This window comes from Pseudochaenichthys georgianus, unplaced genomic scaffold, assembly GCF_902827115.2.
Source record: "Pseudochaenichthys georgianus unplaced genomic scaffold, fPseGeo1.2 scaffold_1037_arrow_ctg1, whole genome shotgun sequence".
NCBI classification, from domain to species: Eukaryota; Metazoa; Chordata; class Actinopteri; order Perciformes; family Channichthyidae; genus Pseudochaenichthys; species Pseudochaenichthys georgianus.
This window is the reverse complement of record NW_027262007.1, coordinates 2,333-20,128: the sequence shown is the minus strand read 5'-3', so window position 1 is coordinate 20,128 and position 17,796 is coordinate 2,333. Positions and strand designations below refer to the sequence as shown.

Sequence of the window (17,796 nt, the reverse complement as noted above, 5' to 3'; positions counted from 1 at the left end):
TCCCCTCTTCTTCATGTCTCTTCTACGTCAACATGTGTCCCCTCTTCTTCATGTCTCTTCTACATCAACATGTGTCCCCTCTTCTTCATGTCTCTTCTACATCACCATGTGTCCCCTCTTCTTCATGTCTCTTCTCCATCAACATGCGTCCCCTCTTCTTCATGTCTCTTCTACATCAACATGCGTCCCCTCTTCTTCATGTGTCTTCTACATCAACATGTGTCCCCTCTTCTTCATGTCTCTTCTACATCACCATGTGTCCCCTCTTCTCCATGTCTCTTCTACATCAACATGTGTCCCCTCTTCTTCATGTCTTTTCTACATCACCATGTGTCCCCTCTTCTCCATGTCTCTTCTACATCAACATGTGTCCCCTCTTCTTCATGTCTTTTCTACATCACCATGTGTCCCCTCTTCTTCATGTCTCTTCTACATCAACATGTGTCCCCTCTTCTTCATGTCTCTTCTACATCAACATGTGTCCCCTCTTCTTCATGTCTCTTCTACATCACCATGTGTCCCCTCTTCTTCATGTCTCTTCTACATCAACATGTGTCCCCTCTTCTTCATGTCTCTTCTACATCACCATGTGTCCCCTCTTCTCCATGTCTCTTCTACATCAACATGTGTCCCCTCTTCCTCATGTCTCTTCTACATCAACATGTGTCCCCTCTTCTTCATGTCTCTTCTACATCAACATGTGTCCCCTCTTCCTCATGTCTCTTCTACATCAACATGCGTCCCCTCTTCTTCATGTCTCTTCTACATCAACACGTGTCCCCTCTTCTCCATGTCTCTTCTACATCAACATGTGTCCCCTCTTCTCCACGTCTCTTCTACATCAACATGTGTCCCCTCTTCGTCATGTCTCTTCTACATCACCATGTGTCCCCTCTTCTTCATGTCTCTTCTACATCAACACGTGTCCCCTCTTCTCCATGTCTCTTCTACATCAACATGTGTCCCCTCTTCTCCACGTCTCTTCTACATCAACATGTGTCCCCTCTTCTTCACGTCTCTTCTACATCACCATGTGTCCCCTCTTCTTCATGTCTCTTCTACATCAACACGTGTCCCCTCTTCTTCATGTCTCTTCTACATCAACATGTGTCCCCTCTTCTCCACGTCTCTTCTACATCAACATGTGTCCCCTCTTCTTCATGTCTCTTCTACATCAACATGTGTCCCCTCTTCTTCATGTCTCTTCTACATCAGCATGTGTCCCCTCTTCTTCATGTCTCTTCTACATCAACATGTGTCCCCTCTTCTTCATGTCTCTTCTACATCAACACGTGTCCCCTCTTCTCCACGTCTCTTCTACATCTACATGTGTCCCCTCTTCCTCATGTCCCCTCTTCCTCATGTTCCCTCTTCCTCATGTCTCTTCTACATCAACACGTGTCCCCTCTTCTTCATGTCTCTTCTACATCAACACGTGTCCCCTCTTCTTCGTGTCTCTTCTACATCAACACGTGTCCCCTCTTCTCCATGTCTCTTCTACATCAACATGTGTCCCCTCTTCTTCATGTCTCTTCTCCATCAACATGTGTCCCCTCTTCTTCATGTCTCTTCTACATCAACATGTGTCCCCTCTTCTTCATGTCTCTTCTACCTCACCATGCGTCCCCTCTTCTTCATGTCTCTTCTCCATCAACATGTGTCCCCTCTTCTTCATGTCTCTTCTACATCAACATGTGTCCCCTCTTCTTCATGTCTCTTCTCCATCAACATGTGTCCCCTCTTCTTCATGTCTCTTCTACATCACCATGTGTCCCCTCTTCTTCATGTCTCTTCTACATCAACATGTGTCCCCTCTTCTTCATGTCTCTTCTCCATCAACATGTGTCCCCTCTTCTTCATGTCTCTTCTACATCACCATGTGTCCCCTCTTCTCCATGTCTCTTCTACATCACCATGCGTCCCCTCTTCTTCATGTCTCTTCTACATCAACATGTGTCCACTCTTCTTCATGTCTCTTCTACATCAACATGCGTCCCCTCTTCTTCATGTCTCTTCTACATCAGCATGTGTCCCCTCTTCTCCATGTCTCTTCCACATCAGCATGTGTCCCCTCTTCTTCATGTCTCTTCTACATCAACATGTGTCCCTCTTCTCCATGTCTCTTCTACATCACCATGCGTCCCCTCTTCTTCATGTCTCTTCTACATCACCATGCGTCCCCTCTTCTTCATGTCTCTTCTACATCACCATGTGTCCCCTCTTCTTCATGTCTCTTCTACATCAACATGTGTCCCTCTTCTCCATGTCTCTTCTACATCACCATGTGTCCCCTCTTCTTCATGTCTCTTCTACATCACCATGTGTCCCCTCTTCTTCATGTCTCTTCTACATCACCATGCGTCCCCTCTTCTTCATGTCTCTTCTACATCAACATGTGTCCACTCTTCTTCATGTCTCTTCTACATCAACATGCGTCCCCTCTTCTTCATGTCTCTTCTACATCAGCATGTGTCCCCTCTTCTTCATGTCATGTGATCGTCTGTAACTCTGCTGCTGTCTCCATCCCTGGACGAGGACTCTCTTGAAACTGGTCTTCTTCTCGATGAAACCTCTCCTGGTTAAATAAAGGTAGAATAAAACAAACAGTTATGACCAATGTTCTGTAGTAAAGAGCGTTTTCTCCACAGGGTAACAGAGGCCTTCCTGGAGACCTGGGAAGGAAAGGAGACAGAGGACACCTCGGAGGACCAGGAGCCAGCGGACTCACGGTGACTCTAGAGAGACTTCATGTTGTGAGACAGAAAGGCTCAAAGGGTCTGAGCTGATCAGCGCCGTCTTGAAGGCTTTAGTCTTTCAGCTGGAACACGTTAGGGAGCGAAGCTTCCTCTCCTCTTTGCTGCGGCTGCTTCTTTCTCTCATGAGAAATATGAACTATAAACAAGTGCTTGATAGCGTCAAGTTGAGAAAGTTGAGAAAAGAGATCAGATTCAGGCTCCAACCTATCGTCATTAAGATCAGCGGGTTCAAAGAAGATCTGTCCTGTTCCGGAAACGCTGCAATATTTAATATTATTAATGCATTACATTCTTTCATTAGAGCGCTTTTACAGATGCTCAAAGCGCTTTACAATCACACATCACATATTAGACATGTAAGGGTTATCACTGTGGACGGTACCCACGGGAGCAGGTGCGGGTAGAGCGTCTCGCCCAAGGACACACGGACTGGAGTTCACCAACTTGATCTGATGGTCAACGCTCTAACCACTGCGCCAAAACCCATCTGTAATAATAATAGTTTAATTTGTTAGCGCTTTTACAGGTGCTCAAAGACGCTTTACAGATATAGTGAAAAGAAAGAACAAATATATATAAAGTTAAAGTCAAATAATACAAAAACAATCGCACATTAAAAGCCAGATTGAAGAGGTGAGTGCTTTGAAGGTGGTGAGGTCAGGGGGAGTGAGTTCCAGAGGGAGGGGGCAGCGACGCAGAAGGCTCTGTCCCCCCCGGTCCGGTGATTGATGTGGGTGGGCATGGATAGGAGGTTGGCTTCTGATGAGCGGAGGCAGCGGGAAGGGGTGTGGTGGTGCAGCAGGTCAGTGAGGTAGGGGGGTGCAGCAGGTCAGTGAGGTAGGGGGGTGCAGCAGGTCAGTGAGGTAGGGGGGTGCAGCAGGTCTGTGATGTAGGGGGAAGGGGTGTGGGGGTGCAGCAGGTCTGTGAGGTAGGGGGGGGGTGTGGGGGTGCAGCAGGTCTGTGATGTAGGGGTGTGTGGGGGTGCAGCAGGTATGTGGGGTAGGGGGGTGTGGGGGTGCAGCAGGTCTGTGATGTAGGGGGAAGGGGTGTGGGGGTGCAGCAGCTCTGTGATGTAGGGGTGTGTGGGGGTGCAGCAGGTATGTGGGGTAGGGGGGTGTGGGGGTGCAGCAGGTCTGTGATGTAGGGGGAAGGGGTGTGGGGGTGCAGCAGGTCTGTGAGGTAGGGGGAAGGGGTGTGGGGGTGCAGCAGGTCTGTGAGGTAGGGGGGGGCTGATTGTTGTTGAGGTCTATGAACAACTCTGAGACACTTGATTTAAGAAATGTGCCTGAACGTCTCTGCTAGCGCTGTTAGCTCGTGGAATGCTAACCCCTGAGTCTCATAGTAACTAGTTAGCTCGTGGAATGCTAACCCCTGAGTCTCATAGTAACTAGTTAGCTCGTGGAATGCTAACCCCTGAGTCTCATAGTAACTAGTTAGCTCGTGGAATGCTAACCCCTGAGTCTCATAGTAACTAGTTAGCTCGTGGAATGCTAACCCCTGAGTCTCATAGTAACTAGTTAGCTCGTGGAATGCTAACCCCTGAGTCTCATAGTAACTAGTTAGCTCGTGGAATGCTAACCCCTGAGTCTCATAGTAACTAGTTAGCTCGTAGAATGCTAACCCCTGAGTCTCATAGCAGAGATGGAGTACTCGAGTCCTGGACTCGGACTCGAGTCGGACTTGAGTGCCGATTTTCGGGACTCGTGACTCGACTTGGACTCGCGCACTGATTGACGCGACTTGGACTCGTGAATTCTCGCACAGGATGACTTGGACTCGGACTCGGACTCGTGAATTCCCCCCCCCACGATGACTCGGACTCGACTCGTACATTGACGCTCCGACTTGGACTCGGACTCGAGCACATTTTCTCTGGAGTCTGATGTCCTCTATCCTGTATGGCGAGTTCACGTACTGGGCCCCGCTGTTCCAGTCTAGAGATGTCTACAGACACACCCCGCATCGTGCTGTATGCTTTCACACATTCTGCTTCCACATTGGAAAAGAGCAGAGCAAAATGCAAAACGAAAACTTTACCATAGGAAAATATTGGCATACAAATATAATCACTTCTCTAAGAGGTAACTCATTTTAAATATAGTTTATTTATATATAATAATAATATTAATATTAGAAATAAGCTTTATATTTGTATAGCACCTATTACAAGAATTGTAGCCAAACTCGCTTCACAGCAGTTCAATAGACAGGATAACAGCAATGTAGAGGAGCAGCTACATTTCAAAACATATATCCACGAAGATTAATACATGAAGACTTGTGACTCGGACTTGACTTGGACTCTTCTTAAGTGACTCGGAATTGGACTCGGACTCGAACACAGGTAATGATGACTTGGACTCGGACTCGACTTGGACACTCCTTGGGTGACTCGGACTTGGACTCGGACTCGACTACGACTCTCCCTTGGTGACTCGGACTTGGACTCGGACTCGAAGAGTGGTGACTCGAGGGTGACTTGGACTCGTGAATTGGTGACTTGACTACAACACTGTCTCATAGTAACTAGTTAGCTCGTGGAATGCTAACCCCTCAGTCTCATAGTAACTAGTTAGCTCGTGGAATGCTAACCCCTCAGTCTCATAGTAACTAGTTAGCTCGTGGAATGCTAACCCCTGAGTCTCATAGTAACGAGTCAGCGAGTAAAGAATGTCAGAAGATGCCAGTCAGCGGCAAACGGACCAAGAGATTCCCTCATTGAGCATCTCGATGTTCTCTCTGTAGAGATTAGCCAAACGCTCAGATGTTGGTCGTAACCTGGTTTTATTCTTTCAGGGGGAACGAGGAGCAAGCGGAGAACCAGGTCTGACCGTGAGTCGAATGAGTGGGAGAAAACACACTGGTCTTTAAATCTTAACGCAAGGAGAGACCTGATTGAGTCTTTGCTCTTTCCACAGAGACAAGAGGTCATCCTGATCGTCAGGGAGATCTGCGGTAAATCTCACATTTTAAACGTGTTTCTGTGTTGCTTCGTCTGGAGCTCGTGTTCAATACCCTCATGAAACATCTCTTGATTTAAATGTAATGTTATAGTTTATCTTTAGAAAGATACTGTACTTGTTGAAACCCTTTGTTTGCGATGGTTGATGTGTTGGCATGCACCCCAGCAGGTTCTTTCTAGTGCTGTCAAAATTATCGCATTAACGGCAGTAATTAATTTTATGAATTAATTGCGTTAAAATATTTAACGCATTTAACGCATGTGCAGAATGGCCCGCCCCATACGTGCCACCAGTGGCAGCGCCAGGGTATGGCTGGGGTAGGCTACACCCATACCAATAAATGGCTTAGCCCCACCATGAGACATGATGTTAAAGTAAGCAAAATAAAGTCTGCCAACTTGCGGAGTAAATTGCACAGACAGCAGTTAGTAAGATTGATTTCAGTAGCCACGGTTTTGAAATTTTTTGTCACGTAGTGATCGTCTTCTCAATAGAACATCTTTGATAACGGCGTGGTGTTGTTGCAGGAAGTCCCGACGGAGGATACTCTTGCTGTAGTACAGGGCAGAGCCATATAATAGTAATAATATGGCTCTGGTACAGGGGTGCACATAACTGGTACGCAGGTTATGTAATCTGAAATGTGTACCGTCTCTTGTGCCACAAAGCGCATTTGCGTACCGACGTACTTGTGAAGCTTTTCCAGAAGGCGGTTAGATCACCGGACGACAGAGTCGCTCTCCGTGTGCACAGACAGGCTGCTGTTAACGTCGGTCTGTACAACGGAACTGTGCCAAAACTAGCCAACCGGCTGCGGAGGGAGACTCCCCCCTTCACTGGAGAACTGCGCTAAAACAGCTGATCACAACGTTCACACTCTGTGGTCACGAAGTACTCCACTAGCCCCCCCCCCCCTCTGTCGACTTTCCTGAAGTACTCCACTAGCCCCCCCCCCCCCTCTGTCGACTTTCCTGAAGTACTCCACTAGCCCCCCCCCCCCCCTCCGTCGACTTTCCTGAAGTACTCCACTAGCCCCCCCCCCCCCTCTGTCGACTTTCCTGAAGTACTCCACTAGCCCCCCCCCCCCCTCTGTCGACTTTCCTGAAGTACTCCACTAGCCCCCCCCCCCTCTGTCGACTTTCATGAAGTACTCCCCGTTGATAGAAATCAACACGTAATGAATTAAGACCCCACGGTTTGATGATTGATAGGTGTGTGGGTTGTCTTTCATTTTGACACACAGACAAATGTTATAATAAACATAGATACTGTGTTAAATGGATATATCCGCCTGCTTTCATTTATCTTTCCATTCCCAACAATATACATACATAAATGGCATATTTTGGACATAGTTCGAATGGTGATTAATCTGATTAATTAATTTTTAAGCTGTGATTAATCTGATTAAAAATTGTAATCGTTTGACAGCCCTAGTTCTTTCACATGTAAAATGACCTCTGGTATCTTCCGTCCAGGATGTGGTCTGAAGTGCAGACAGAGCCCTCTGGAGCTGGTGTTTGTGGTCGACAGCTCAGAGAGCGTCGGTCCAGAGAACTTTGAGCTGGTGAAGGACTTTGTGATCGCTCTTATTGATCGGGTCACGGTGAGTAGAGGTGGGAAGTAGTGGAGTACAAATACTTCGTTACTGCACTTCAGTACATTTCGAAGCCCATACTTCTTTACTTTTACTTGAGTAAAGAAGTTTAGTCAGTACTTCCACCAGAGTATTTTTAAACACGAGTATCTGTACTTCTACTTGAGTAAAGGTTGTGTTTACGCTCTGAAGGTGAGCCAGGAGGCGGGTCGGATCGGTGTGGTTCTGTTCAGCCACGTTGAGATGGTGGTGGTCAGCTTGCAGCCAATCGCCAGCCAGGATGAGATCAAGGCGGCTGTCAGAAATATGCCGTACCTGGGCGAAGGCACGTTCACGGGTAGTGCCATCCATCGAGCCAATCAGCTGTTCCAGGTGTCCAGGCCGGGCGTCAGGAAGGTAGCCGTGGTGCTGACGGACGGACAGGCAGACCCCCGAGACCTCATGCAGTTTGAAGAAACAGCAGCGGTGGCCCATGAGCAAGGCATCGAGATGTTTGTGATAGGAGTCGGGAACAATACGGATCCTCTGAGAGAAGAATTCCAGGCTCAGATGGATGCGATCGCCTCAGATCCCAAAGAAGAGCACGTTTACCTGATAGATGACTTCAGGACGCTCAACAGTAAGTGCTCGATGTCACGGCCAACATCTCTAATAAACGACAATCCTCAGAATCATGAATCTCATTCAAATAAAAATATGAAAAAATGCAACAACAAAAAATACGAATTGTGCAAAATAAGTGACATTTCTAAAAATGAAAGTAAAATTCTGCTTAAATTTAAAACCCAAGATTTTTCTTTTAGAAATATTCCGACATTTTTTTGGAATTTTTCGGGAAAAATGTAAAACATTTCGAAAGAATATTCTGAAACACCGTTTTCCTAACCCCTTACGGTACGTCCACACAGCAGCTTTAAACAAATCTTCCACCGCTTCCAACGCTTCTCTGCCCATGGACTTTGAATGGGGATGACGTCACTTTGCCTCGCTTTTCGCCGAACTGCATTGTGGGGGAGCGAAGCGAAGATTTCCAGGATTTCCAGGATTCAAAAGTTGAGCAATGTTCAACTTTTGAAGCTGAGCTGGAAGCGCCAGCCAATCAAACACGTGTATGCAAATCTGACAGTAGAAGCGCTAGCCAATCAAACCGCGTGCAAGCTGGGAGAACCAGACCGCAGTTCCTCTCCTCATATTCCAAACGAGAAGTTACGGTAGCAAATCACCCGGTTCTTTACGACCAGAACTATTAACGGGATACAAACCGGAGGAGCCAGCATGGAGGGAGGTGGCTGAGGCAGTGGGGGGAACTGGTAGGGTTTCGCCTGTTTGGGGAGTTTATATATTTATATATTGCTCGCATAAAATCCCTGGGGTTTTTTGCTTTGTATGTCGGGGGCGGGAGATTCATGTGATTGGTTGTTGCTCGCAAAAAATCCCCAAGCTGTCAGACACGCCCAGCTCCAAGACTTTCAAGATGTTTTCAAAGCTGCCGTGTGGACGTACCGTTACCCTAACCCTGTGGAAAAAGTAAACATTCAGAAAATGGTCAAAATCCTGAGAATAACAGAATAATGATTTACCTTGGTTTCTTCCTCTGCCCACCTTCCCTGTCTCCACCTTCCCTGTCTCCACCTTCCCTGTCGTGTATCCCTAGCTGTAATGGTGTTATGTGCTCATGATGTTTCTTTGCTACAGCTCTGGAAAGCAAACTGCTGAGTCAGATTTGTGATCAGAACGACGCATTTCTACCGAACTCTGTGTTTCCACCGATGGAAATCCAACCGAAGGCTCCAGAAGAGCGACGCTACAACGAGTTCCCCGCTAAGGAACACATTCAAGTAAAGCTGCTTATTTTACTGTCTATTTAATTACAGGGGTAACAGGTTTAAATATCGTTATTCTGGGAATTGAAAAGAGAAGTGGTTTCAGACCCGGCGGCAGACATACGTCTCTGGGCGGGCATTTGATGTACCAGGGCGGGCCCACCCCGAAACTTACATTTCCCGGGAAAACTGAATTGTGAAAGAGCTGACATGCTGAAAACCCAACGCCTGCAGGGGGGTCTGGGGAGATTCTCCCCCAGGAGATTTTTTGAAATACTAACATAAAATACACATTCTGGTCCTCTCTTGAGAAGAAAAATAAATACAACTATTACTACACAACATATTTAAAAAAATGAATGCCATTTCAGTTTTGTGTTACTTTGTTCTGAAAGCTGAACCTGCTGCTCCTCACAGAGAGAAGAGGGAAGAGGCTGTGAATGACTTTACATTGTGGATAAGGATAGCCCCCATTGTTCTGTGTGTCAACATGAAAGACCGCCCACACATCAATCAATCATCACACCGTGGGGTCTTATTTCAGTACGTGTTGATTTCTATCAACACGTAATGTAGTATCGATGTATATAGAGATGTACTGTAACTACAGCAAAAATATTCTCCGTGGGGACTTCCTGCAACAACACCACGTCGTTATCTTGATTCTGATTGGCCAGAAGACATTATCAAAGATGTTCTATTGAGAAGATGATCACTACGTGACAAAAGTTTTCAAACCGTTTCTAGTCTTCAGTATTTCCAGACAAGTGACTGAAATCAATCTGACTAACTGCTGTCTGTGCAATTTACTCCACGCGAGTTGGCGGACTTTATTTAGCTTACTTTAAAATCATTTTTCATGGTGGGGCTAAGCCATTTATTGGGATGGCTGTAGCCTGCCCCAGTATACCCTGGCGCCGCCACTGAACATAATAATAAAACAATTAAAATGTTGTATTCAGCCCTGATTAAAACAGCGGGCCCAAATCCTGGATGGTCGGGCCCGCCCATGACGCCGGGTCTGAGTGGTTTAAAGGTCAAAGGTGGGTTCAGGTGACAGTAAAGCAGGGGCATGTGTTGTCGGGGGGATGGAGGAAATAGTCCAGCAGATATCTGAAAGGATTGTGCTTTTGATGATAAAAACATGAACGTTGGCTCACTGTTAGAGCACGCCCTGAGGAAGATTTCTGGCTATCGGGCCATCGCATATTTGTCCAATGGCGCCAATGGTGGCCATTTTTAAAATGGCCGCCCCCCCCCCAACACAAGCAGCAGTGATTCAGCACAAAGAGAGCTGCCTTCCAAGCTGGTCGCTGCTGGGGACAGAGGATGTGTGCAGCCCCTGAACTCCCACCCCAGGTGACTGATGCAAAAAGAGGTGCAGTGGACACGTTCCAAATGTGTCAAGGCAGCAAGTGCACTGCCCTTGCTGCTGTGTTTTCAGAACTAACTCTGCATTTAGTTGAAAACCTGTAATATTACATATATATTATGTAACAAGCATCCCTTCACCATAATAAATGGTTTTACTGTGTATTCTGTTCCCTGAATACCAGATGCATGGAGCTAGCTACATTCTAGCATGTTGTAAATAGTACCACTGCATTCCTCATCCTTGAACATAGCATTAGCCACCAGAGTCTAGATCCTAAGCTACCGGTAAGATAACAACCAATGGACAAATATAATAATAATAATTCATTATAGCGCTTTTCCAGTGCTCAAAGCGCTTTACAGATACACATCACACATATTTTTTATACATGCAATGGTCACTGTGGACAATACTCACAGGAGCAAGTCCGGGTGAAGTGTCTTGCCCAAGGACACAACGGCCTGACGCAGTGGCGGCAGGAGCGGGTTTCGAACTGGAGTTCCCCAGCACCCCCCTTGATCTGATGATCAGATGCACAGACCACTGCGCCACCCGTCCCGCATACAGTCCAAAATATGCGATGGCCTATAGCCAGAGATATTTCTGCTCCAACAGTGAGCCAACGTTCATGTTGTCATCATCAAAAGCACAATTCATTCAGATATCTGCCGGACTAAAAGAGAAGGGTGAAAGGAACATAAAAAGGTCAGGAAAGTGTTTAAAGAGAATGAGAGAATGTGGTGTTTCCAAACATCTGGAACAAACCTGCCGGTCCGCTGCTTTCAAATCCAGGCTGAAGACTTTCTGTCTGCCGCTGCTTTCAAATGCACTCTTCTCTTCTCACACGGCTCTGTAACTTTTATTCATGTCCCGTTACTCAAGTTTTACTACCTTTGCTTTTCAATGTTTTCAATGTGTTTTGTGATCTTAATGTTCGTAAAGCACTTTGAATGACCTCGTGTATAAATAGACTTGCCTGTAGACGAGATGTAAGAGTGTCTAATCAGAGCCCCCCCCCCCCAGAGCCAGGACACCGGGCCTGATGGGACCCCCATTGAAGCCAAGCCGGTGAAGGTTCTGGGGTCAGTGGTCGGTCCTCAGACCCCGACCGATTGGCTGAAACCTCCTGAGAGCACGAGGACTCCCATCAGCCCTCCTGGTCCTCCTCTGAAAGACTCATCACTGCCAGGTACACACAATAACAACAACAACAACAACAAGCTTTTCTAGAAACTCAAAGACGCTTTGACAGAGAGAAATACGTAAAGAGACAATACATGGACTAACCCTTTAATGCCATGTGGAGGAAGCTCTTAGAGGTCTCCCATCATGCAACATGCACTCTTTTATACATAAGTACGTGAGGAATGGAATATTAAATAATGAAGAAAGTCAATATATAATTGAGATCAGTCTGAAATGCAGAAACAGAGCAACTTCAGAGACATGTTTTTATATATTTCTATATATCAGGGACCCATAATAAATGCCTAGAAACGGCGCGATGGAGACTTTAATGTAATGTACTGCATGTGTCCCGTCTCGCAGAGGGCTGCTCTCTGCCTCTGGACCCCGGGTCCTGTCGGCAGTACGTCGTTCGATGGTACTACGACCCCGAAGCTAACGCCTGCGCTCAGTTCTGGTTCGGAGGCTGCGAGGGAAACACAAACAACTTTGAGTCTGAGTCCGGCTGCAGGCTCTCCTGCGTCTACACGTAACAGAGTGTGTGGGGGTGAACAACGAGTGTGTGTGGGGGTGAACAACGAGTGTGTGTGGATGAACAACGAGTGTGTGGGGATGAACAACGAGTGTGTGGGGGTGAACAACGAGTGTGTGTGTGGATGAACAACGAGTGTGTGTGGGGGTGAACAACGAGTGTGTGTGGATGAACAACGAGTGTGTGGGGGATGAACAACGAGTGTGTGGGGGTGAACAACGAGTGTGTGTGGGGGTGAACAACGAGTGTGTGGGGGTGAACAACGAGTGTGTGTGTGGATGAACAACGAGTGTGTGGGGGTGAACAACGAGTGTGTGGGGATGAACAACGAGTGTGTGGGGATGAACAACGAGTGTGTGTGGGGATGAACAACGAGTGTGTGGGGGATGAACAACGAGTGTGTGGGGATGAACAACGAGTGTGTGTGTGGATGAACAACGAGTGTGTGGGGGTGAACAACGAGTGTGTGTGGGATGAACAACGAGTGTGTGTGTGGATGAACAACGAGTTGTGTGGGATGGAACAACGAGTGTGGGGGGTGAACAACGAGTGTGTGGGGATGAACAACGAGTGTGTGGGGATGAACAACGAGTGTGTGGGGATGAACAACGAGTGTGTGGGGTGAACAACGAGTGTGTGTGGGGGTGAACAACGAGTGTGTGTGTGGATGAACAACGAGTGTGTGGGGGTGAACAACGAGTGTGTGTGTGGATGAACAACGAGTGTGTGTGTGGATGAACAACGAGTGTGTGGGGGTGAACAACGAGTGTGTGTGTGGATGAACAACGAGTGTGTGTGTGGATGAACAACGAGTGTGTGGGGGTGAACAACGAGTGTGTGTGTGGATGAACAACGAGTGTGTGGGGATGAACAACGAGTGTGTGTGGGGATACACAACGAGTGTGTGTGTGGATGAACAACGAGTGTGTGGGGGTGAACAACGAGTGTGTGGGGGTGAACAACGAGTGTGTGGGGGGATACACAACGAGTGTGTGTGGGGGTGAACAACGAGTGTGTGTGGGGATGAACAACGAGTGTGTGTGGATGAACAACGAGTGTGTGGGGATGAACAACGAGTGTGTGTGGATGAACAACGAGTGTGTGGGGGTGAACAACGAGTGTGTGTGGATGAACAACGAGTGTGTGGGGATGAACAACGAGTGTGTGGGGGTGAACAACGAGTGTGTGTGTGGATGAACAACGAGTGTGTGTGTGGATGAACAACGAGTGTGTGTGGGGATACACAACGAGTGTGTGTGTGGATGAACAACGAGTGTGTGGGGGTGAACAACGAGTGTGTGGGGGTGAACAACGAGTGTGTGGGGGGATACACAACGAGTGTGTGTGGGGGTGAACAACGAGTGTGTGTGGGGATGAACAACGAGTGTGTGTGGATGAACAACGAGTGTGTGGGGATGAACAACGAGTGTGTGTGTGGATGAACAACGAGTGTGTGGGGATGAACAACGAGTGTGTGTGGATGAACAACGAGTGTGTGGGGATGAACAACGAGTGTGTGGGGGTGAACAACGAGTGTGTGGGGATGAACAACGAGTGTGTGTGGATGAACAACGAGTGTGTGGGGATGAACAACGAGTGTGTGGGGGTGAACAACGAGTGTGTGGGGGTGAACAACGAGTGTGTGGGGGTGAACAACGAGTGTGTGGGGATGAACAACGAGTGTGTGTGGATGAACAACGAGTGTGTGGGGATGAACAACGAGTGTGTGCAAAGACATCACAGGCTGGTGAAGGACGACCTCACTGTCCCTCAAACTGCACATTTTAACACGACTACTTATAAATGTTAAATATATTCACCACAAACCGACCAGAGCATCAGACATGTTGTTTAGCGTGTCGCCACCGGACCGACAACACGGACACCTGGAGCGTGCGCTTGGTGGTTATTACCAATATGTCCGAGGAGCTGAAGTGTTTTCTTTTGGGACGAATCATCATCAGGCATTTGGACATCGTCACCCAGAACGTGAGAGCATGAATCCGTCTCCACGGCAACCAGTGGTTAAAGTGATGAACACTGAATTCAAACTCTACAGAAACACAAGTTAACCCATCGTCTTTGAATACGTTTTAAAATACGTAGTTAAAAAGTAACATGACCGTCGGAACCGCTTTCTACTTCTTATCAATAAAAAATATATATTAAAAAACTGAAAGAGATTTAAATGCCATCTTAAAAACGTGATGTGACCAAAATAACTCTAAATTACTATTGTTTAAAAAGAAGTCAGGTGACCATGGTAACCGCTTCATATCGACGCCGGGTGAAACAAACAATGATTTAATAAATGTCAAGTTTCCCTACTGACTCCCCACTGAAAGGGACTCGAGGCATCTGGACGTTAAGAACAGGATTCCACGCCGCAGCTTTTCGTTCAGACTTTTTATTTAGTAGATTAATCAGCAGCTTCAATCAGGTGAAACCCCTTTAAACCAGAAAAGGTGCATTTTAGTGATCAATTTTAGTAAATAAACCTCACTCTCAAATGCTTCAAACAAACGAAATGAATGAATAACTTTCTCCCTTTTTAGCTCTTCAGTCAAAACCACAGGATTCTAAGTCAATCAAAAATTTAACTTTCCAAATATAAATGCCCTCCCTCTCCCACCTATCCCTCTAAGACAGGGGGGTCAAACTCAAGGCCCGGGGGCCAAATCTGGCCCGCGACTTCATTTCATGTGGCCCCGCAAGAGCTTGCAAAGAATATAATATGTTTATTATACGGTTACATGCCACTTTACAGAAGCAGGTTGCCCATAAACTACATGTCCCACAATGCATCTCGTTTTGTGACATGCACTGAAGAGACTCACAATTATTTGCCCTGGACTTCTGCTTTCAGACGTAGTTAATTACTAAGTTATTATCCTATCCGATAATAATCAAATTCAGAGGCAATAATGTAATATATAATACATTATATATTTATATATGTATATTTATAGTTACAACCGGCCCTTTGAGTGCAACCATAATGTTAATGTGGCCCGCGATGAAATTGAGTTTTTTTTTTTTTTTTTTATTTATCCTTTATTTATCCAGGAATGTCCCATTGAGATACAAGATCTCTTCTTCCAGGGAGTCCTGACAGTTTGACACCCCTGCTCTAAGATAACCAGCAGAGCGTCCGCGCACAGACTGCCCCCCCCCCCCACCAGCGCACCCCGCTGAAACCTGCTCTGAGCAATGCTGCGCAGAGTTTTGAGAAGACACGTGACACACGCGCAGACAGAACATCACACCAGCGGCTCTGCGGAGCTCTCACAACCTGTTGATCCGCTCTTACCGGCGGCCTGTCCTGCCTGAGCAGAACAACGCCTCCCGGCTGCCTGCTCCGTCTCCCCGGAGAGCAGCAGCTATTTCAGCCTGCGTGAGGAGGCAGGACTGCCGGCGCGAGGAGGCAGGACTGCCTGATCGTCTGCACCTGTCGACTATCCCGCTAATTGCTGACTTGTTTTCTGACTGCTTGTCGTCTGTGTTTACTCTTGTATTTACTGAAGCCTTCACAGAGCCCTTCATTCGTCTGTTTTTTATAAACAGGTTTAATAAAGAAAGGAAATGAGGAAATGAGATTTGAACCACGAGGAACGAGGCCAGAAGAATTCCTGCAAATACATTTAAGAAAATGCAATCATTTAAATGCAGCCTTAACTTTGTGTGTGACGATACACGGGATGTGGAAGTGAAGACACCTGAGGTACTGAGCTCATCATTAACAAGAGGGTCCAGAGAGTTCACGCCATCATCTGTGTATTATTAACGATATATAACAGTATTAGTACTGGCTCGTGTTGATACCTGTATTAAAACATGTTCTTCTATCTCTGGCTTACATGTGATTCCATAACAGAGTATTCATGTTGAGGAGGACCCTTTGTTTGTTCAGCATTATGTCCGTAAACTTTACCCAGAGAGCATCTGTTCTGAGCAGCAGGGCCAGCTTTAGTGACTTCCGGTCTCGTCCTTGTTTGATTCGCTTTCCATGGGGACACGGGACACTCCATGGGGACACGGGACACACACAGAGAAACGAAACTGTCCTTTTGTTTGAATATGCTTTGCAAACCGATGAGAAGCAGAGACTCTGATGTGACACACACAGCTGGGAGACCAGGGGACACTAAAGAGTGACGCACACAGCTGGGAGACCAGGGGACACTAAAGAGTGACGCACACAGCTGGAGACCAGGGGACACTAAAGAGTGACGCACACAGCTGGAGACCGGGGGACACTAAAGAGTGACACACACAGCTGGGAGACCAGGGGACACTAAAGAGTGACACACACAGCTGGGAGACCAGGGGACACTAAAGAGTGACGCACACAGCTGGAGACCAGGGGACACTAAAGAGTGACGCACACAGCTGGGAGACCAGGGGACACTAAAGAGTGACGCACACAGCTGGAGACCAGGGGACACTAAAGAGTGACGCACACAGCTGGAGACCGGGGGACACTAAAGAGTGACGCACACAGCTGGGAGACCGGGGGACACTAAAGAGTGACGCACACATCTGGGAAACCGGGGGACACTAAAGAGTGACGCACACAGCTGGAAACCGGGGAACACTAAAGAGTGACGCACACAGCTGGAGACCGAGGGACACTAAAGAGTGACGCACACAGCTGGAGACCAGGGGACACTAAAGAGTGACGCACACAGCTGGAAACCGGGGAACACTAAAGAGTGACGCACACAGCTGGAGACCAGGGGACACTAAAGAGTGACGCACACAGCTGGGAAACCAGGGGACACTAAAGAGTGACGCACACAGCTGGGAGACCAGGGGACACTAAAGAGTCACGCACACAGCTGGGAGACCAGGGGACACTAAAGAGTGACGCACACAGCTGGAGACCAGGGGACACTAAAGAGTCACGCACACAGCTGGGAGACCAGGGGACACTAAAGAGTGACACACACACACAGCTGGGAGACCAGGGGACACTAAAGAGTGACGCACACAGCTGGAAGACCAGGGGACACTAAAGAGTGACGCACACAGCTGGAGACCAGGGGACACTAAAGAGTCACGCACACAGCTGGGAGACCAGGGGACACTAAAGAGTGACACACACACAGCTGGGAGACCAGGGGACACTAAAGAGTGACGCACACAGCTGGAGACCAGGGGACACTAAAGAGTGACGCACACAGCGGGGAGACCAGGGGACACTAAAGAGTGACACACACACAGCTGGAGACCAGGGGACACTAAAGAGTGACGCACACAGCGGGGAGACCAGGGGACACTAAAGAGTGACACGCACACAGCTGGGAGACCAGGGGACACTAAAGAGTGACACACACACAGCTGGGAGACCAGGGGACACTAAAGAGTGACGCACACAGCTGGGAGACCAGGGGACACTAAAGAGTGACGCACACAGCTGATGCTCCAGCTGTGTATGAAACCCGTCACGTGTTGGTCGCGTGTTCAGATCTGGGCTTTGTCTGGGTGTGAAATGTTTCTGTGGGTCACAGACTGCAGGGTTTCAAAGTGATGGTTCTTTGATCATTTAACAACGCTTTATTCTTA

At 47.6% G+C, this 17,796-nt stretch overlaps 1 protein-coding gene across 1 annotated transcript in view; it reads left to right on the top strand.

Moving 5' to 3' along the window:
* LOC117440559 (collagen alpha-1(XXVIII) chain-like) overlaps nucleotides 1-12,232 on the top strand; it is a 41,636-nt gene extending 29,404 nt beyond the window's left edge. Inside the window, exons 29-36 of the mRNA XM_071202044.1 lie at nucleotides 2,649-2,729; nucleotides 5,553-5,588; nucleotides 5,675-5,711; nucleotides 7,198-7,325; nucleotides 7,509-7,935; nucleotides 9,012-9,154; nucleotides 11,538-11,703; nucleotides 12,063-12,232. Coding sequence (XP_071058145.1) covers nucleotides 2,649-2,729; nucleotides 5,553-5,588; nucleotides 5,675-5,711; nucleotides 7,198-7,325; nucleotides 7,509-7,935; nucleotides 9,012-9,154; nucleotides 11,538-11,703; nucleotides 12,063-12,232 — 1,188 coding nt within the window. The remainder of the gene's footprint in view (nucleotides 1-2,648; nucleotides 2,730-5,552; nucleotides 5,589-5,674; nucleotides 5,712-7,197; nucleotides 7,326-7,508; nucleotides 7,936-9,011; nucleotides 9,155-11,537; nucleotides 11,704-12,062) is intronic.
* Nucleotides 12,233-17,796: the final 5,564 nt, after the last annotated feature.